At 37.5% G+C, this 20,954-nt stretch overlaps 4 protein-coding genes across 4 annotated transcripts in view; 2 read left to right on the top strand and 2 right to left on the bottom strand.

The window, feature by feature from the left end:
• LOC131429330 (probable cytochrome P450 6a14) overlaps positions 1 to 2,439 on the top strand; it is a 10,139-nt gene extending 7,700 nt beyond the window's left edge. Inside the window, exon 3 of the mRNA XM_058593397.1 lies at positions 2,401 to 2,439. Coding sequence (XP_058449380.1) covers positions 2,401 to 2,439 — 39 coding nt within the window. The remainder of the gene's footprint in view (positions 1 to 2,400) is intronic.
• LOC131429329 (uncharacterized) lies at positions 2,351 to 20,954 on the bottom strand. The gene is made up of 4 exons (XM_058593396.1): positions 19,549 to 20,954; positions 19,077 to 19,487; positions 3,079 to 4,224; positions 2,351 to 3,016 (listed from the first exon to the last, which is right to left on the bottom strand). The coding sequence occupies exons 1-4, from the start codon at positions 20,672 to 20,674 to the stop codon at positions 2,595 to 2,597; spliced, it is 3,105 nt and encodes a 1,034-aa protein (XP_058449379.1). The 5' UTR covers positions 20,675 to 20,954; the 3' UTR covers positions 2,351 to 2,594.
• On the bottom strand, positions 10,102 to 13,221 carry LOC131431430 (uncharacterized). Its single transcript, XM_058597142.1, has 4 exons — positions 13,047 to 13,221; positions 12,494 to 12,838; positions 10,930 to 12,439; positions 10,102 to 10,869 (listed from the first exon to the last, which is right to left on the bottom strand). The coding sequence occupies exons 1-4, from the start codon at positions 13,113 to 13,115 to the stop codon at positions 10,295 to 10,297; spliced, it is 2,499 nt and encodes an 832-aa protein (XP_058453125.1). The 5' UTR covers positions 13,116 to 13,221; the 3' UTR covers positions 10,102 to 10,294.
• Positions 16,454 to 17,819, top strand: LOC131431435 (uncharacterized). Its single transcript, XM_058597145.1, has 3 exons — positions 16,454 to 16,889; positions 16,964 to 17,615; positions 17,668 to 17,819. The coding sequence occupies exons 1-3, from the start codon at positions 16,806 to 16,808 to the stop codon at positions 17,793 to 17,795; spliced, it is 864 nt and encodes a 287-aa protein (XP_058453128.1). The 5' UTR covers positions 16,454 to 16,805; the 3' UTR covers positions 17,796 to 17,819.

Raw genomic sequence — 20,954 nt, 5'->3', positions numbered from 1 at the left:
ACCGAAAACCAAATCGACCACGTTTTGATCGACGGAAAATTTTTCTCGGATATCAACAATGTTCGCACCTACCGCAGTGCGAATATAGATTCGGACCACTACTTGGTTGCTGTATGCATGAGCTCAGAACTTTCGACTGTGGCTACCCGACGTCGAAACCGATCGTCGCGGTTTAACATTGCGCGGCTCCGGGATGCAGGAGTAGCCCAAGATTACGCGCAGCAGTTGGCAGTGGCACTACCAACGGAAGAGCAGCTACTCTTGAAGATGGCTGGAGAGACATCCGTTCTGCCATAGGTAGCACTGCATCAGCAATGCTAGGTACGGCGGCTCCGAACGTGAGGAACGACTGGTTCGACGACGAATGTGAACAGTTAGTGGCCGAGAAGAATGCAGCTTGGGCGAGCAAGCTGCAACACCGGAACACCAACAGACTAAACTCAGTATCCCGTAGAAAAAAGCGCCAACAGGAAGACCGAGATCGCGAAGCGATGGAACAGCTGTTCCGTGCTAATGACACAAGGAAGTTCTACGAGAAGGTGAACCGTTCGCGCAGAGGCCTTGTGCCACAGGCCGATATGTGCAAGAATACCAACGGGGATCTTCTCACGAACGACTGTGAGGTGATCGAGAGGTGGCGGCAGTATTTCGACGAGCACCTCAATGGCGATGTGGCGGAATACGAAAGTAGCGGCGCGGTAACGAACTTGGGAACGCGTGCGGAGGACGATAGACTGCCGGTCCCAGACCTCCAAAAAGTGGAGGAGGTGGTAAGCCGGTTGAAAAATAATAAGGCCGCTGGCGTTGACCAACTACCAAGCGAGCTACTAAAACACGGTGGTAATGCACTAGTGAAAGCACTGCACTGGGTCGTTACCAAGATCTGGGAGGACGAGATTTTACCGGAGGAATGGATGGAAGGAATCGTGTGTCCCATCTACAAAAAGGGCGATAAGCTGGATTGCTGCAATTACCGCGCGATAACTCTGCTGAACGCCGCCTACAAGGTACTCTCCCAAATCTTATGCCGTCGACTTTCACCGATTGCAAACGAATTCGTGGGACAATATCAGGCAGGATTTATGGGCGAACGCGCTACCACGGACCAAGTGTTCGCCATCCACCAGGTGTTGCAAAAGTGCCGCGAATACAATGTGCCCACACATCACTTATTCATCGATTTCAAATCAGCCTACGACACAATCGATCGAGAACAGCTATGGAAAATCATGCACGACTACGGATTCCCGGACAAACTGATACGATTGGTCAAGGCTACGATGGATCGAGTGATGTGCGTTGTTCGAGTATCGGGGATAAACTCGAGTCCCTTCGAAACTCGCAGAGGGCTACGGCAAGGTGATGGCCTTTCGTCTGCTGCTGGCCTTGTCTGGTCTGCTATTCAACATTGCTTTGAAGGGTGTGATAAGAAGAGCGAGGATAGACACGAGTGGCACGATTTTCAGAAAGTCCGTCCTGCTGCTTGGTTTCGCTGATGATATTGATAATATAGCACGCAACTTTGAGAAGATGGAAGATACGTACATTGGACTAAAAGCTGAGGCCAAGCGGATCGGACTAGACATCAATGTGTCAAAGACAAAGTACATGAAAGGCAGGGGCTCGAGAGAAGATAACGTCAGCCACCCATTACGAGTTCTGATTGGTGGTGATGAAATCGAAATGGTCGACGAGTTCGTGTACTTGGGCTCACTGGTGACTGCCGATAATGACACCAGCAGAGAAATTCAGAGACGCATATTGTCAGGAAATCGTGCTTACTTTGGACTACGCAGGACGCTTCGATCGAGCAAAATTCGCCGTCGTACGAAGTTAACTATCTACAAAACGCTGATTAGACCGATTATCCTCTACGGGCATGAGTCCTGGACAATGCTTGCGGAGGATCAACGCGCACTAGGTGTTTTTGAACGGAAGGTGTTGCGAACCATCTTCGGCGGTGTTCGGATGGAAGACGGTACGTGGAGAAGGCGAATGAACCATGAACTGCACCAGTTGCTGGGAGGACCAACCCTCGTCCAAACGGCCAAGGTCGGGCGGTTACGGTGGGCCGGGCATGTTGTTAGAATGTCGGAGAACAACCCGGTTAAAATGATCCTCTATAATGATCCGACCGGTATAAGAAGAAGAGGCGCGCAGCGGACAAGATGGATCGATCAGATTGAGGACGATCTGCGGACCCTTCGCAGCTACCGAGGCTGGCGGCGAACAGCCATGAACCGAGTTGAATGGAGACGCCTCCTGTATACAGCAGAGACCCGCGTGGTCTACGACTGAAAGAGTAAGAGTAAGTAAAATTCAAACATGTTAAAATAAATATTCCAAAAAGTCACGTTGATCTAAATATAAGAATAAATATTTTATTAACGGATAAAACAGCCGTCAACCGACAGCATCACAAACCCGACCATGATCTAATGGTAAACATATTGGATATCAAATTACGTTTACCGATAAGTTTTTTCGTTGTAAAATAAAATCGATAGAATTTATTGTAATTGAGATTTACGTAAACAATTTTTATCACATACAAAACTAGCAAGTCATAAACTGATGCGCTAATCGCACAATCATCATGACAATAATTTATCAACCTTCAGCCATAATCCTCCGGCTGGTGTCAGCACAGCATGTTTGGGTGAAATTACCAGCGGAACGACGGATTTGGAACATCGGGAAAAAGAGAAATTTAGCAACAGTGTCGCAAGTCCGATCTTGGTTTCGAGCAGTCCAAATCGAGCGGCAATGCAAATTCTTGGACCCTCTCCGAACGGCATGAAGGTAAATGGCTTCCGCTTTGCACTTTCATCTATGCTGAATCGTTCCGGATCGTACCGTTCCGGATCAGGATAGTACTCTGCATCGTGATGGATTGCGTAGACCGGAATCATAACACTCATGCCCTTCTTGAAAATTGTGTCGGTATCCGGAACGAGATAATCTTTAGTAACACTTCGGATGAGATTCGCTCCCGGCGGGTATTTTCTCAGAGATTCTGGAAATAATAGAAGGGACTTGAAAATTATCACAAATGCCCAGTATTCATACTCGACTTACCGTTGATGCACTGCTCAATATAGTCCATATCCATCACAGCATCGTAATTCAAACCGCCGTGTTTCGCTACAGCATCTTTGACGCACTGTCGGGCCTTATCTTGTATATCCTCGTTCAAAGATAATTCGTACAAACAATACGACATCGTTGTACTAGATGTCTCAAAGCCACCCAAGAAAAATACAAAAGCTTGCGCCACCACTTCGTTTAAACTCAACGTGCCCACGTTTTCGCCGGACTCGTCCAGTTCACCTTTTTGCTTAAGTTGAATCAATAAGTTCATAAAATCATTCCTTTGAACATTATTTTTCTCCCGATACTCGATGGTTTCCTGGACGACTTTGAAGAAAAATGCCGACACGTCATCTTCCGTGCCCTTGATGTGCACCTTCTTCGCTAGTTCCTTGAATGTTGCCATGAAGAAAAATTTCAAAATCCTCCCCGAAGGTAACTCAAACACTTTTTTGCCCATCTTACGAAATTCAGCATCGGGATCATTCAAACTATTGCAGTCGATCCCGAATGCACAGGTTCCAATGACATCGGTGGTAAATCGTGCTAGCAAATCTTTCATTTCTACCTCCGAGTGCATTCCAATGCTCTTTTCGACGCAATCTCGGAAACGTTCGGCCACGGTTACTATCGTCGGGCACATCATTTTCATTTTCCCAGACGAAAACGTCGGGATGAGCTTCTTCCGGAGATTTGTCCACTTGGTTCCTTCGATGTTAAACAGATGGCCGGATATTGGATCGTCCTTCTCGTTGTAGTACATTCCCCGGTCGTGGAAGTACTGAAAATCCCGCACCAGCACATTCTTCACGAATTCAAGATCCAGAGCCAGGGCCACCGGATTCGTGAAGAAAAAAATTCCCCCGAAAGGATGTTTGCCTTTCATTTCTCGATAAAACCGAGTCATCAGCTGTGACGAGTGGACACGGCGTCCAATGGCTTGCAGATTTCCGAACGGAAACCGTGGCTTTATGAAAGGCACATCTCGGCTTTCCCAGTAAGAGAATTTCTTTCGCACGTACCAAATAGCGAGTGATATAACGGTTATCAGTAAGTAGATCCACATCTCGAACCGGTTTGACAGGAAACTGGAGCAGCTTTGCTGCACCAAACTGATAATTAGAACTGATTCGAATTACTACTCCTGAACTATAGGTAATATCATTCTTAGAATTAATCTTTCCGTAAAGAATGATCACGATTTAAATGCTCATTAAAATTGGATGCAAAATTTCACACAAGTGACTGCCTCGAACAATGAACAAGAACTGAATGAAGACCTAACAAGCTTAGAGAATTATTGATAGCTGTAAACGAATAAAAAAACACATACATTCATCAACCGACCCTCAAGGTAAAGAACCGATGCTGATGGCGAAAGAACCGATGCTTTAGTTTGCGAGCCTATCGTTATTAGTATGCTCATGAGCATACGATTCGAGTACATACTATAAGGTTGTAGCTTCGGATGAACCGAACATTGTCAGCTGCGGCAGGCCGTTAGGATATTTGGATACCTTTGCAGAGTATGGCAATTTTTGGAGAGATCGGAGGGTGGCTCAATATGATACATTGAAAGTTTTTTGATTTGCAAATTCGATGTTTAATAAATTGGTGAGTTAATAGTGAAAAATTTTTTGTAATTTTTGGCATTTCCAACGAGCATGTAAAATTGATTTTTTTTTATTTATACCAATTCGATGCTCTATCGATTGGTGAATCAATAGCAGATTGAATTGGATAATTTTGGACAATTTTGGAACGATGAAAATTTGCAAACAATTTGACTTTTGCTGATTCCATGTTTCATTTAATAGTGAATTAATAGCAATTATCTCGATATTCATTGGCTCCGACTAGAGGTGACTGTGCGCTAGCACAGACTATTACTATATAACTACACACTTATGCGAACTTAAAAATATTCAAAGTTTGGTTTTTGAGCGGTTCAAGATCCTATCGATCAAACATTGGTAAGCAAAATAGAAGTCAATAGAGACGCAACGAAATCTAACACGCAGTTTTCGGAAATAACGACGCCCTCTATTGAGGTAGTATCCTATAATGACGTAAGTGACACTACACTTCATTCAAATCCTCAAATTTCTTCGCATTCACAACAGAATTTCAATCGCATGAAAAGCCCAGCCAAAATGAAGGAAATTCAACAAAATATTTTATCATCTTCTTTCTCAGTTGTTCTTGGAACTGAAAGTAGTTGGGACGAAAGCGGAAAATGCGAAGTAATTTTTGGAAATAACTATAACGTATTCCGGCATGACCGTAACTTAGCACTATCCAACAAAAAATCTGGAGGTGGAGTCTTCATTGCAGTAAGTGCTGACTTTTCATCCGACAAAATTGAAACAAATAAACACAAAGAATTCGAAGATGTTTGGATCAAAGTATTTATATCAGAACAAAAACATTTCCATTTGCCTCTGTGTATTTTCCCCCTGAAAATGCTAACAAAACAACTTTCGAGCTATTCTTTCAAACCGTAGAAAATATTATGTCGAATATGGACCCAGAAGTTTTTTTTTTCATTAATGTAATGTAATTTTAGGCACACTGCTAAAGCTCTAAGATGCCAAGGGTATTTTCTAATCTTAATTAACGACAAACTTAAAACTAGAATAGTATCATTCGACTATGTCATCTCGGGTTCTCGTCAATCCAGCTTTCAGCTGGCGATCGGCAGTGGTCGTGAGTGTTGCATGAGTCTTCCAGATGGCGTTGGTAAATATCTATGTTGGCCGCATCCTTCGGTCCGTGTGGGTCCGCGGGAAACACCCCCAGGCTACGAAGGCCCGGCGGGTGACCCGCATACTGGTATTCTACTGGAGCGGTCTTCCTTGGGCGGTGATGGTGATGTTACGGAAGAGAATGAAAAAGAAAGTAAATATTGTGGAAACGGGGTAGAAAGGGGATGTGGGAACAAAATGTCTGAGCAAATCGGGTTGCATCGAGATTGTGAAGAGACAGGGAAGAGGGAACGAAAAAGTTAGTGACAAAAAAAAAGATCTTGTTAGTTCCAATGAAGATGGTGGACAGGGACGGGGATCGAGAGAATCTGGCGGTTGTTAGTGTCGAACCTGTGGGTGGAGATTATATTTTCTGAGCGAGGGATAACAGATTACACTTGTATATCAATGTGTTTAAGGTACTGGTATATGAGAAGCATATATAAACTATCCCGACTCGCCAACACATCCCGAACCGGAACCTCTTTCGGTCTACCTCGGGCACTAAGGGATTCCAGTAGCTTCGACTTGGCGTCACGATACTCTACACACTTAAAAAAATCCCTGTGATTTTACATCTTATTAGATGCACAAAAATGGAGCGTCGCAGTTCACGCAAATTCACGTGGAAGAACATTTAATATTGTGTCTAAAACTCCATGACATGAAATTCGTTGAAATAAAAAAAGAATACTGATTAGCAACCGCCGCCACTTGAACCGAGAATCATTGGATCGCATGTACGTCTGTCAATCGACTGAGCCACAGAAGCATGCATCTGCTTAGTTGATAAAAGGTGCATTTAAATTCATACAGTCGCATCTGCTAGCATAATGCAAGTTACAGTCGAAACCTGTAAAATTCAAGCTAATCTAACATTAAGTCAATACAAATGAAATTTTCCGTCATTTGACGAATTAGGTCTTTATGAATTACATCGTATGAGAAATTAAGTCACCTGTATTATTAAGATTTTTTTGGTGTGTACGCACGACCACACGACATGCTCGATTTTTTCGGTGAAAAACAAACAAAATTCATATCTTGATCTTCTTTTCACAAACTGTACATACATAAAGAATTTTTATAAAGGAAGCGGAGAGGTTAGAGCAAATAAAAAGCAACCAAGTAAAAATCACGAACATTTTCCCTACTATTCCAGTAATAACCAATATTTGAAAGTGGTAAACTATAGCACATTTCACATTGTAGTATATTAGTTATAAAATTTTAGTAATTTAGTTAATAAATATGAAGGATTACGGAGACCAACTACCGGGATAACAGAAAAAATTATGTTATATCATAAGATATCTCTAGCAAATTTTGTAATATTTATTCCAGTTGTCAAAATATTGAGGGGCATGGCCTTGCCCCCCCCCCATAGTTGCAGCGCCTGTGTGTGAATGCCTCACCAAATCCACTCCGGAACAAACGTACGCCATTTAGAATACCGGGGAAAAAATTCTTCCACTTTTCTTTTTCGATAGAGAGAATCTCTCCGTATTGGGACATAGTTTTGCGAATATAAGAATCGGTGACGCTTGAGGGAAGATCATGCACACGCACTTATGTAGCACTATCTTCCATATATACTGGAATGTTGTACTTAATGTTTTCGTGCTCCACATAGTGCACATTGTTATTGTCTTTTGCGAATTGAATTGCATCCAACTCTTTATAAAACTGGATGTAAACAACATTATTCGTCTTATTACATTGAATTAAATGCACACGTTTAATATCAAGATGCATTTGCTCCTTAAGCAAGCCTTCAAGTTCTCTTATCGAAGGTCGAATTTTGCACTGCCTGAAGTCAACAACAATTGTATTCTTTCGTGTCGGCGGTAGCTTTTGTTCGTTTGGTTCCCTTATTTCGAGGTCGTTCTATTGTTCACTACACAATACTGTACTTGTTTTTTTTCTGTCCCGAACGTAAGCGGTTTTGTTTTATCAACTGACTTGGATGAGATATGAAAGCGAACTGAAACTAAACTTTGAACCTGAATTGGATTTTGAACCAGAATTCTGATAGAAAAATTCTGAACCTGAAGCAGAAATCTGCACTTGGATTCTGAGCATGTATTTGTGTTTTAGAGCTAAACCTAATTTCTTGACTTGAACTGACTGACGTAGATTTTGAGTCTAAATCTGAACAAGAATTCTGGACCTGGATTCAGGATTCTAAACAAGATTTATTACTCTGATAATTTGACATGCACCATAATTGTGAGCCTGGAATTTGATTCTGATTTTGGATTCTTAACCAGAACCTGGATTCAGGAACAGAACTCTGGGCTTGGATATTAGGTCCAAATTTTGTGGCCTGATTAAGGATTTCTCTGGATTCTGGAGCAACTTGACCTAACCTCTGAATATGAATTTGAGATCTGAGTGCAGAATCTGAATTCTGAACCTTAATTCGGGACTTCGATTCTGGACCAGAATTCTTAGTCTGGACCTGGATTCTGGAACGAGATGCTGGACCTCAACCCCTGACCTATGGATATGAATTCAGCACTTGGACCCAGATTCTGGACCAAAATTCTTGATAGAGTTTTTACCTGAATCTGGATTCTGGAAAATAATTCTCAAACTGGACTTGGACTTTGGTTCTGGGTCAAAACCAGACAGGGTTTGGGAACCTGAAACTAGATTCTGAACCTTGACTCTTCACCTGAATTCTGAGCCTAGTTTCAGAACATACACCTGGATTCCTGAGCGGAATTCTGAACATATACATAGAATTCAGTTTTGGACATGAATTCTAATCCCAGACCTAGATTCTGGATCTGATTTCCTGGAGAAATTTGTGATCTGAACCTAAATTTTGATCCGGGAAGCAGGATTCTGGACTTTAATTCTGGATATGAACAAGAATTTGGATTCAACAGAGACATACATCTGAATCATGAATGTGGACATGCATTCTTATTCTGAATTCTGAACATGTAACTGAATTTCGTTTTTGTATTTTTTATGGATTGAATTTTAAAAAAAGACATGGTTTGAATTTTTAATGAACATTACAACTATTCACAATCATTTTTGACCAATTTTGACAATCAATTTTGACCAATATTTCAATTTTTTTCCACATTTACTCAAGGCCTATCTCAGAAATATTTTTTTAACCTTGAATATTATGATTATTGCATGATTTATACCTTGAATATTATGATTATTGTGAGATCTGAGATGAGACATTGGCCGTGAGCAATCTGAACATGTACGGGTTGTCGTTTAAGTTGTGTTTCTCTACGATCTAAGAGTTTCAATGGACAGGACAATTTCTAGAATTTTTTTGCGGCCTTACCTTCATAAAACATTTTCGAGCAACGCCGGATAATTCAGCCAGTTGATTCAATAACCGAAAGACCATTGAATATGAAAAAGTAATAAAATATTGCTATTTTTTATATCGAGCCACCCTACGCACACTGATATTGACCAAAATAATCCTATTTGCATTGATTTATCAATCGAGCAAAAAAAACCTATGCATCTGAAATTAACAAAGCATCGTATTAGGTTTTGCACGATGACGACACAAATGAACTGCCGATGAATCAAGTTCATCTTTGACAGTTGCCGTGTACTTGTTTTGTTTTGCGACTGAAAGTTAAAAATTGAAAAAATGACGAAAAAGTGCCTGTTAAAAACGTATTTCACAGTGAAAATAACTAAAAAGATTGCCCTGTATGTGTTTCCAGCATCAAGGAGCGATTTATGTATGAACCTGTTGAGTGTGAGACGACTTGCAATTTTTGCATTCGAACGATGAACTTCTGATGAACTTTTAAACTGTAAACAAGTACACGTCGACTGTCAAAACAAGTTCATTTTGTTTATTTTTGTGAGGTTATGTCATGTTCGTGCAAAACCTAATCGCGTGCAGTTCACTCGAGCCTCGCTGATGGTCCGCCAACCGAACGATTCGAAACAGTTTGCTTCGCCGAACGCTGAGTAATGAACACCTTCCCGATCAGAAGGGAATAGCAACCCAGTATCATAAGAACAGCATAATTTGTTATCATAGCATAACGAACTATTATATTGGTATTCATATATTTTGATTGAATTGCTATTAATAGTAAACCAATTGCTCGATCTGGTATAAGAGCTCGTTTAGTTCTTCTTTTGTTATTATCTAATCAAAAAGTATTATCTAATCAAAAAGTATGAGATTCCATTCGATTTAATGCGTTTTAACGCGGGATTATTAATCGGATAAAGATTAGATGAAATAAAAGGTTCACAGCATAGGTTTCGGTTTAGGGCATATAATAACGGCATTTAATTGGCTAGTAATACATGTAAACATATTTGGGTTTCCAATTATTTTGTATTGTTATTTTCATTTGATGTAACCTGCAGGAACACAAGGCATTTCATTTCAATCTAACTTTTTAACAAGAATAGCATCTGAAGAATGATACATTATTTATTAAAAGTTCTTTTTAATCAACTTGTGTTTGCTTTTTGCATATCGAAATGAATCTCATGTATTCACCGTTAGTTTCAACTTTCATACTAATACATTGCTTTAAAGAATCCGTAACTTTCATAATTCTAACTTCATCCGTGAAAGTATAGGAATACATATTAGGAAACAAACTAATAGTATCCAACTTTTGGCCAAGTATATAAATTATATTTGCTTGATCGCATAGAATAGCATGAATACGAAAAAAATTACTGTTGATCCAAATCCATGAATCATCATATTTGAGATCTGAGCAAGCAGCTTTTGTGCACAAATTTAAGCGATTGTAGTACAGTCTAGAATGATAGCTGAAATGACGTTGTGTTACATCATTATCGAAGAGGGTAGAATTATTCACAGTAAATATTTTTTGAGGATTATACTGAACTATAGAATGTTTCTTGAACCATATAGACTGAACCCACTGCTTAATGACCGAATCTTGAGGCACCCTGCTGTTTTGACAAAGTTTATTCAAGTAATATTTTTTTTCGATTTGAAGAACAGGTTTGTTGTTGCCACTGCAAAATTTTAATAGCATTCCGTTTCCTGAAAATGTTAAACAAAGATGGTTAATATTTAGTTACTGATGTTACATGTCTGTGTTACCTGATTCATAAGGAAACAATGATGAGTTATACAATGCTCCAAGATTTCGAACAGTTTCTGCTAAATGAGACATCAAATGAACGTTGTAAGTCATTCGTCCTATTCCATAAATAGCCTCAAATTGGCAACCAAAAAGTTTAAGCTTTTTATCGCACCAATTAATCATTTCCTCAGACAAATTTGGATCCAATAATAAAAATATTGTAGATGATAAAAGCATAATATGGTTCAATAAATGGTCAGGAAGAATTTTATATAAACTAGGATATATATAATGTAATAACATGGCTTCCCATTCGTTTGCTTTGAATTTTTTTACTTGATTCAATGAACGTGGATACCTCGGGAATGAGCTTGGAGGTCGGAAGGAGAGAAAACGTTTCTCAATATCTTTCATACGAAGTCCTACGTAAAATGGAGCTTTATGATTTTCACTTTCAGTTAGACTTGCCCATAACTGTTTCATAACCCCCAGAAGAACTGCGTGCATATAATCTGGAGGGTGACTTATTATGATATCGAATTCAGGCAGAGCCACGAAAACTGATTTATTTAATATTCCATGCACTTCTTGACCTGTAAATTGAACTTCATCCATCATTTTTCTAGTGGTCGCATCGTCACGTTTGGGATACCGTTGACTTGGATAATATCTTATTGGGCTTGCATCAGTAGCTTTTCCGGGATGCAGACACATTGTGCATCCGTAATCTCCATTATATTGCTTCATACACAAAACTTTACATCTTGCCACAGAATCCACGCAATTTTGTAGAAGACTGACTGTATAGTTTTGATTACCGATCGAGATACCTTTCTTTAGTATTCTTAATTCTATGCAAAAATATTTGTAGAGTAAATTAAGGTTGGGTTCTTCCTTTGATAACCAAAGTGCAGCAATTAAAAGGTTGTGTTTGTTGAATCTAAGTACTGGCGGGAGATTGTTAAGTGTAACGAAAACCGGATAAAGTGTTTTTTTTGTCGTACTCTTTCGAGACGCTGCACCATCAGTATTAGAACTTAACGTGAGATGTTTCTCCGGATGCTCTTTCATTAAACGCCTTGCTACGCGTCCTCGATTAATATCACAAATATTCTTATTTTCGATTTCCATGGAATGCTGCTCAATTTCCAGGCTATATTTTAGTACCATTTCACGAAGTTGTGGCTCAATAGGTATAGTTACGAAAAAATCATGTCCTTGTGATTTACAAATAGGGCATAATGTTCCTTTCTTGGGTAGGTTTGTTCCAAAATCATATTGACAGAATGTACAAAAATAAACACGTTTGGCATCATATGGGTTATTACGGAACTGAGACGCGAATGTTTCAAAATTTTCAGGGAAGCATTTTGTTCCACTAATAACATTTAGCATTTTCAATAAATCTTCTAGTGCATCTTGTGACAAGTTATGACGAACGTAGTAGTTCACAACCAAGAACAAAATTTCGGCTATAATTATATCCGAATTCACTCGAAATTGTGAATGATTCTTCTTCGAAAACACCTAAAAAAATAATCAAATTACCGAAAGTACTTTGAGCATACCATATTGACAAACATTAAAAAAATCATTCCAATCGTTAATGTTGCCTGATTCATCGATATTTTCACCATTGTGTTGTATTCCATTGGGTATTTCACTGTCAACTGTACTGTTTAACTCATCAGCATTTTGTGTCTCTATTCTCACAAATTGATTAAAAAGTTGAAATGAATCGTGGTTTAAATTATCTTCATCTTGCCGAATATTGGGATTCAACGATTGGTTGGCTGTTTCATTTGTCGACGCAAAAACACTCCTTGGCACTGCTGTCAGTTCTGGAGAGATTCGGTCTTCAAATTCGTTCAAATATACATGTTCTTTATCTAAATTGCCTTGTGACCGACGTGCCGGTTTTTTACGCTGAAAAATTTTAGTAAACTTATCATTCCGATTCTGTATATTTTGATCAAATGTAAAATTTCCATTCTGTATTTCGCTCGAGTTCCTTATAAAAACAACATTAGAAGAACGAATTGCTGAATGCAAATTTCGCATTCGATCGAAATAATATGAACTCGATCGGAATGCAAAATAATGGTGCAGGTACATGAATCTGTATTCTGTTTACCTTTGTTTCGTACTTCTTTCCAAGCATAGAAACCGACAAATAATCATAACGTCTTCTTCGAGACATCATATAAAAAGCAAATCAAATGTAAGCTAAAAAAATTGTTCACTTTACACAAACTTGTTTTCAAATCCCATACTTCATTTATTCAAAAAAAAAAAAGAATTGTGCCTATGCATGGTATTTAACCCACCAAGTAGAATGTACTGGTGATCACATAAGTCTTTTCTGAATGCGTTTTTAATTTTCTCACGAAATTCTATATGGCTTGCCTCGGAATAAAATGTGGCTCAGAGCTTTATTGCTGAATTACAAAGTGGTGTTTTCTGGTAAGAAGTTTTCATTTATGTGTTCAAATATTTCCAACATGATAGAAATGAAATAAAAACTGTTATTGTATCTAGACGATGAGCCTGCAACGGCAGATGTTTACGCACTAACACAAAAATGTTATCACCAGTTCATTCTACACCGTGTATTTAACCTGCATCCAAAACCTACACTGAAATGAAAATCTTATTTATAATCATTAGATTTGTCATATGAATCATATGCAGAATATAATTTATAGAAGTTATATGCAAACTTATAATCTTTATTTAAAGTGTACGTTAAACCTAAATAGACGTTACCATAATGAAAGTTATAAGAATATCCCATATAATGTATATAAAAATACGATGAAACTTAACTCGTTACATAATTTATATTCATTGGATATGTCTTATGAATCGTACGCAGATGGTATTTCACAAAAGACATATGACAACTTATCACTTATGAATCTAAATGATGTTCAATAAATTTTGTATCTTCATAATCTTTATGATATTGATAAAAATACCATATACAAGTTATGCGAAAAGTCAATAAAACTTAAGCCAATATAATTTAATATTTAATATTTCATTCAATTTCGTTCAAGGATATGCCCTAACGGATTATGAAATAAATACCCGGTACGTCTCATCACTCTGTCTGTCCAGTAAGAGGATTTAACTTATTTAATTATAGTTTCGGGATCCTAATTCTCCTTCGCAAAACTAACGACTAGTATAGCTCAAATCCTCGATAAAAGAAGTAGTTTCCGATTCGTTGTGCATCTGATTCGTCTGGTAACAGTAAATATCCGATGAAATCAGCCAGTTCCAAAGAAGTAAGTGTAGTTGAAATATAACAATAAATTTTCATTATGAAACTCTTCACATGCGAAAAATATAACAATAGTTTGATAAGACAATTATTTTTATTGTTTTTGATTCCCTTAAGCACCATTTTCCCAGCATTTTTATTAATTTGAATCTTATATGTATAACTTATTCAATAAAATAGCAAGCATTTGATCTATTTAACTGATATATAGAACTGGGATGACCTCCACCAAAAATTATATATAAATGTTATGAAACTAGTCATATGGTATAGATACCTATCTATATTAATTCGAAGTGAATATAATATGCGCTTCATGAATTGTTTCAATGTATGTTGTGTGGATATCTAGTAATGGTTATAGGGCGCGCCAATAAATTTGACTCAGACTGGAAACTTCATTCGTTATATGAAAATCTTGTAAAAATAACGTTACGAAGAGTTTCATGTTTCATAAGATTATCTTGTATATTTAACATGATGTTGAATACACTTTGTAGCTATCAATTGAAATGCTAATAGTAAAAAATCATTAGAATATAATATAATGTGAAAATGAGAATTTAGCTCAGTGTATACCCATACAGTAAGGGTTGCCAGTCATGATAATAAAAAAAATTGGAAATCATGAATTGACTTTGGAATATAGTTTATAATTAAACGCTGGAAAAAATTTTGGAAAAAGATGAGTTTGGAAAAAATGCTTCTGCAAATTTTTCAATTTTTCATTCTAGCTATGAAACAAGTTATTTTAAGCTATGTATACCATGAAGGGGTAGTACCAATATATTTAATTTTATTTCATATCAGCTTGAAATAATCTCATAAAATGAGTTGGATAGTCATCCTTTGACAGCCATCACTAATTTACTGGCATGCTCATTCTTATTTGAAAACATTAATGTGAAAAACTACCAAGTTTTGAAAATTTTTAATAGCGATATCAACCTATAGAACCTAACTAGGTTGATGATGGATTGAATATTTCCTGTCTTTAAGCCCAGTTTTAACTATTACAGTCGTTCACTGTAGGGAAAAGTTTTCTAGGTCCTTTACTGTGACATGGCAGATGACATAATGAGCTGGTTGTCAAAATTCACATTTATTAGAGATTTTCATATGTATTATTTGTAAGAACGTACTACAATATTTAAAAAATCACAAATGCTCTATCTTTAGAATGTTGTCAACAAATGAGTAATACTCAATGTATGCCTCGCAAAATTTATAATTAAATTTTGAAAATTTTTCGAATTTCCTGGAGCCAAAAGCGGTCTTCAAGTTCTTATAGCAACCCTTTTTCAATTACACCAGAGATGCCAGATATTTTCATAGAAAATCTGTATTACCCAAAATGAAAAATATGTATTTATCTGTATCCACTATAGAATCGAAATATTTTTAATAAAAATTTGTTGAGGTAATGTTATTCCTAAAATTTATGGTTTTATAATGAGAAAATGAATGAGTGCTCAATATTCATATCATTCTACAACGACGACATTAAATGCTTTCAAATTTTCATCACCAATCGGAATCAACAAAACATAATTTCAATTTCGTATACTTTCAAAATATTGGCTTGATGAGTTGATGTAGGATCTCAGCGCTCAACTTAAACTATCAACACCATTTAAAGATTTTTAGATCAATTTGTGATTCGTCGATTGATTACAAAACTCTCATCTCGTCACTACTACCAAAGAGAGGTCAGACGAACGAAATTATTTTATTCTTTCCTTTTTTTTGTTGAAAAATCTTTATGAATCTGTATTAAGTTTAAAAAACCTGTACAAAATCTGTATTCTGTATGAAATCTGTATGTGCATGTAAAAATTTGTATAATACAGATAAATCTGTATAAATGGCATCTCTGCTTGCGGGTGGAAACCCTTTTTCTAAATAATCAAGACAACAAATGTAGAGGTGTACATAGGTGAAAAGTATAAAAAAATATTTGTTTGTTTATTTCGTATTCTTTTCTATAATCAATATTATCATTATTGCTATTACTATCATTGTCATTATCATTATCAGTATTATTACTATTTCCATTGTTATTATTTTTTGAATTCCCTTGTCTTAAAAATACCACGAAAAGAGAAAAAGAGTATACTGTCAAACGTAATAGAAATTGTAACTGTACACATATCTGTATGAAATGTTCGAAACGACGTATGTAACATTGAGAGATTCTCTTTGTTCACTTTCTCTTTCGATTATTGCAAATGATTCCTGCTTTTTTCGGTAATTTCTCCAGAGCAGATTAAAAGATGATAGCTTTAGTAAATATTATCGGTAAATAATTGGAGAGAAGGATTGCTAAGAGTGCCGTGATAATCAAAAGAGAAAGTAAACAAAGAGAATCTCTCATTGTTACATACGTCGTTTTGAACATTTTATACAGATATTTAAATAATTCGCGAGATTGTTTATAGCTTTACAAATGACAAATGTGTCCACCTCTACTAAATATCTTGAGCTAGCAAGTCCAAATCAGTATCACTCAGATGTAAAAAAAGAACTGGCATTCCTGATTTCATAAAAACTGTTGTTCCAGCCTTATGGCGTGCGCGTTTTTCTTTTGTGACTCAATTTGTGGTGAAAATGGGGAAAACACGGAAAACCAATTCCCAAAAGTTGATGTTGAGAATGGCCAACACTGTGAATATGGGATTTGTGAAAGAAAATGTAAGTATTTAATGAAATTTGATGGATTATATTCACATATCATGCAACATAACCTAACAAAAGTTTTCTTCTAGGTTACGGTGAACAAGCCAGAAGAAAATAAAACATTGGGTATGAAGCGTACGAGACATCAACTGCGAAAGGTAACACGAAATACAAAAATATTAAAGACGACCATGCATGAAGAAATTAAAAACATTGGTTCTGATTCGGAAGAAGAATGCGTCCAGGAGATCGCTGTGGACAACACTAGACAGGATTTGGAGAAACAAGATGAGCTAATTCAATTAGCGGACTCCAGTGAAGCTGAAAAAGGTCAATCGAGTGCAGTGTCCGATGTAAATCCTACCGCAGCAATCATCGCAAAATTATTGGACAAAATCACGAACCTTGAGGACGATAACCTGAAGTTGCGGAATCTAAACATGAAGCTGCAAACAGCATTAATTGACAAACCCGGAGAAGTTTCTTTTAAAGAGATTCCTGGGTACCCCGATAGAACGTGGCTTCTAAAAGTGTCGCAAGCTGCGGAGGATTCTGATTATTTATTCGTAAAAGAGCTGGTGTTCTATTTGTGGTCGAATGGTATAGGCAATACCACCGTTTCCGGAAAGAAATCGAATAATCCAAGCGGAAAGCGTAAACCGAGTTTGAATGAAGCTTCTCAAGTCAATGAAGCGTGTAATCCGGAGAAACTGGATCCAGAAAAGGTTGAGTACATAAAAGGTAAATAATTATTTATATTTTGATTTTTTTTTCATATAAATTGTATTTGCAGATCGACTTTTCGAACGCAGAACTTTTTTAAAAGATTCTCCAGGAACAGCTATCAAAGTTGCAAGAAAAGTGGCAAAGTTCATAGCGATTGTGGTGGCCAACAATCCAAATCTTCGGCGGGCTACTTGATTATTGATCTGTTGTTTTCTTAACCTTGAGGTATTTCACCTAGATGGTGAAAATTAAAATGGTGGGTATATATTTTTTAATAATCCTTTTCTCTTTGTATAAAATTTCATGTTTGTTTTTTCAGGTATGCTCTTTCAATTGGGTTTCTGGATTTATTTATTTGATCATTTATTATTAAAAATCAACAGACTCAGTATGTCCTAATGGTTGTTTCGAGTGTAAAGAAATTTTGAAGAATAATGACTGCATTCTTGTTAAAAGTTAAACAAAGATAAATAAATTTAAAGCTTTTTTAAAAACCATGCAATTTGACTATAAATTTGGAAGAAATGAAAGAGAATATCCAAATTTGCTATTCAGCTATAGAATACCTAATTCGGCTATTTAATCCAAAAGCAAATTAAATGCTTATTTTGCTATTCCACCGCAAAATTTCATTTGGTGTTACTTTGCTATTTTAAATAACTGAATTAGATATTGTTTTACTCTTGGGCGGCTTTATTTTTGGTATTTTGTTTTGCTATTTTAGCTCCTAATTCAACCTAACGAATATCAAATACAGCTATTCTGGTATTCCAAAAAAGAATAGCCGAAATTGGTATTCATTAACTCTTCTCTTGTGATCGGGTTTGCATTAACCGAGGGAATAGTTTTCGAATCTATCGCATGAACATTTTCGAGTAAATATGCAAAAGCATCGGCATTCGATTCGCAATTTACCACCACTGCACTGGCAGGTCACCCTACAAATACAGCCAGTTTTATTTTTTCCAGTCATACCTGGATGCGGTCATGTGTGCGTGTTCGTATGCCGATCGGTTAACTTCGTGCAGAGGCATAACATGTGCCGGCAAGGTCGAGGCTTTCGGATTTTCGTTTACAAACAAACGCGGCTCATAGCGTTGATATCCATTCATAAAAAAATCATGATTCTTTTTCAGACTTACTAGTTATCACAAATACTGTGCAGTTTTGTCAGTAGATAAATGAAATCATTGACATTTGATTTTATCTTTTTATTTACAAACTTTTGCTTAAAATAGAAGAAACTACTTTTTTTAGTACCATGCTGACTATGATAACATGAAGGTTTGGAATCCAAGCAAATCGTATTCAAACTTTGTTTCCAATTTGACTAGTTTGATGATGATCCTAATTTCCAATAATTGATTTTCTAAATTTTTAGCTTTAGTAAAATACTGAAATAACCGATTCACTCGCAAACTCGAGTAAAATTTCAATTATAGCTAATCTTATCATTGTTGTCCGCTTAGTCTTATCATATCTTATCGATACCCAGCCAAACTTCACCAGCAGGCCCTTGAATAAGAGCGACTGTATCAATTTCCAGTGGGATTGCCGTTTTCGAACAAGTGCGAAATCTATAGCTTCTCAACAGCAGAGCGATTCCCATTTTGCTCTGAAGAAGACCGAATCGCATTCCGATACAGATTCGCGGTCCCTCTCCGAATGCGAGATAACTAAAATGATGATGTTTTTCCTTTTCACCTTCCATGAAACGTTCGGGACGAAACTGAAGAGGCTCAGGAAAATTTTCCGGATCATGTTGGAAAGCTAAATTCGGTATTAGCACACCAGTGCCTTTGGGTAGTATTGAACCGTTTGGTAATTTGTACGGCTTAGATGTAATTCTATGCAGGGTTGCTACCGGAGGATACATCCTTAGAGTCTCTAAAATGTATATCAAAGCTTATTTTTAACTCAAATTCTGTGTGAACTGACGCTAACCTACCGTGTATTATACAATCAATGTAATTCATTTCTGCAAGCGCTTCATACGTAAAGTTTCCCTGATGCTTACTCAAAACTTCAATGACACAACGTCTCCCTTTATCCTGTATTTCCGGATGAGTTGCTAGCAGATACAATGCACAAGTCATCGTAGTTGCCGATGTTTCGAATCCAGCGAAAAAGAAAACAAATGCCTGTGCGGCAATCTCCTCAAATGTTAGTTTTTCCAATCGATCGGTGCCCGATTCTTCCCGATGTCCGTCGCTGTCTGCATCAATGAATCCTTTATTGTTCAAATCGATCAACAATTGCATAAAATCTTTTCGCTGGACGTTGTTCTTCTCTCGAAACTCAATCGTTTCCCTCACTACGGCCAAGAAAAACTCCGAAACATCTTCATCGTTGAATCGAACGCCCAACTTTCTTGCTGCGTTCCGAAACATCATGGCGAAAAACAGTTTCAAGGCTTTTAATTTTGGAAAATTAATCATACGTCTGCCCATCTCACGAAACTTTGACTGTGGATTCTCCAAGCTGTTACAATCGATCCCAAAGGCACACGTTCCAATAATATCTGTGGTGAACCTGGCCAACAGATCCTTAATTTCCACTTCATCTCTTCCCTTCGTGTACTCCCCAAGATACCGATCAAACTGCTGACCGACGGACAGAATGGTGTGGAACATTGCTTTCAACCTGCCGGAGGTGAACGTCGGGGTCAGCTTTGCTCGCAGTTTCCTCCACCGGTGGCCTTCCATGAAAAACAAATTGGCCGACAACGGATCATCCTTTTCGTTGCTGTACACACCCCGATCGATAAAATAGTTGAAATCTTTTACCAGCACCGTTTTGGCAAACTCTGGTGATAATACCATCAAAACCGGATCTCGGAAAAAGAAAATACCGACGTAGTCCCCGTGGTGTTTCAATTGGTCGTACAGTTTCTTCATGATGTAAGCAAAGTGCACTTTCGATTGAAGCGTTTCACTCACATTACCGACCGGAAATCGGGGTTCGAGGTACGGCACATTCCGCTCCTTCCAAAATTTGTACCGAGTCTGAAAATGGTTGTAGATCCATTGCAGAGTAAGTAATATCACAGCTAACAAAAGCAAAAAGGCACTCATTGTGTGAACCACAATTCAATCACTGATGGTTTAACAACCGTATTATCATGATAAAGTGCTTGATAAGTTATGGCGAAAATTTCTACTCGATGTTGACAACGCGCAATTTCGTTGAACTGATTGATGCAGCCCTCTGCTATGACGTCATGAAACTGTGGCCAGCATCATTCTGCAAAAACCAAAACAATGAAGAAGAATGGCTAACAAAAATCTGGATATTACAAACTACTTGTTTATTCAGTACCCTTTAAAGCACTTCCCCGCAAATTATCGATCAGAA

The sequence above is a fragment of the Malaya genurostris genome, chromosome 2 (assembly GCF_030247185.1).
Source record: "Malaya genurostris strain Urasoe2022 chromosome 2, Malgen_1.1, whole genome shotgun sequence".
Lineage (NCBI taxonomy): Eukaryota > Metazoa > Arthropoda > Insecta > Diptera > Culicidae > Malaya > Malaya genurostris.
The sequence above is the reverse complement of the archived record's forward strand: the minus strand, read 5'-3'. Positions and strand labels throughout refer to the sequence as shown.

Bases quoted from the DNA above. Each gene is read 5' to 3' on its own strand.
- LOC131431435 (XM_058597145.1), top strand. From the start codon at position 16,806: ATGGGGAAAACACGGAAAACCAATTCCCAAAAGTTGATGTTGAGAATG. The intron at 16,890-16,963 runs GTAAGTATTTAA...GTTTTCTTCTAG, and splicing joins TGGGATTTGTGAAAGAAAAT to GTTACGGTGAACAAGCCAGA. The intron at 17,616-17,667 runs GTAAATAATTAT...TTGTATTTGCAG, and splicing joins AAAGGTTGAGTACATAAAAG to ATCGACTTTTCGAACGCAGA.
- LOC131429329 (XM_058593396.1), bottom strand. From the start codon at position 20,674: ATGAGTGCCTTTTTGCTTTTGTTAGCTGTGATATTACTTACTCTGCAA. The intron at 19,488-19,548 runs GTAGGTTAGCGT...TATACATTTTAG, and splicing joins CATTGATTGTATAATACACG to AGACTCTAAGGATGTATCCT. The intron at 4,225-19,076 runs GATAAGACTAAG...AGGAGTAGTAAT, and splicing joins GCTGGGTATCGATAAGATAT to TCGAATCAGTTCTAATTATC.
- LOC131431430 (XM_058597142.1), bottom strand. From the start codon at position 13,115: ATGATGTCTCGAAGAAGACGTTATGATTATTTGTCGGTTTCTATGCTT. The intron at 12,839-13,046 runs GTAAACAGAATA...AAAATTTTTCAG, and splicing joins GAAAGAAGTACGAAACAAAG to CGTAAAAAACCGGCACGTCG. The intron at 10,870-10,929 runs GTAACACAGACA...TAACATTTTCAG, and splicing joins ATTGTTTCCTTATGAATCAG to GAAACGGAATGCTATTAAAA.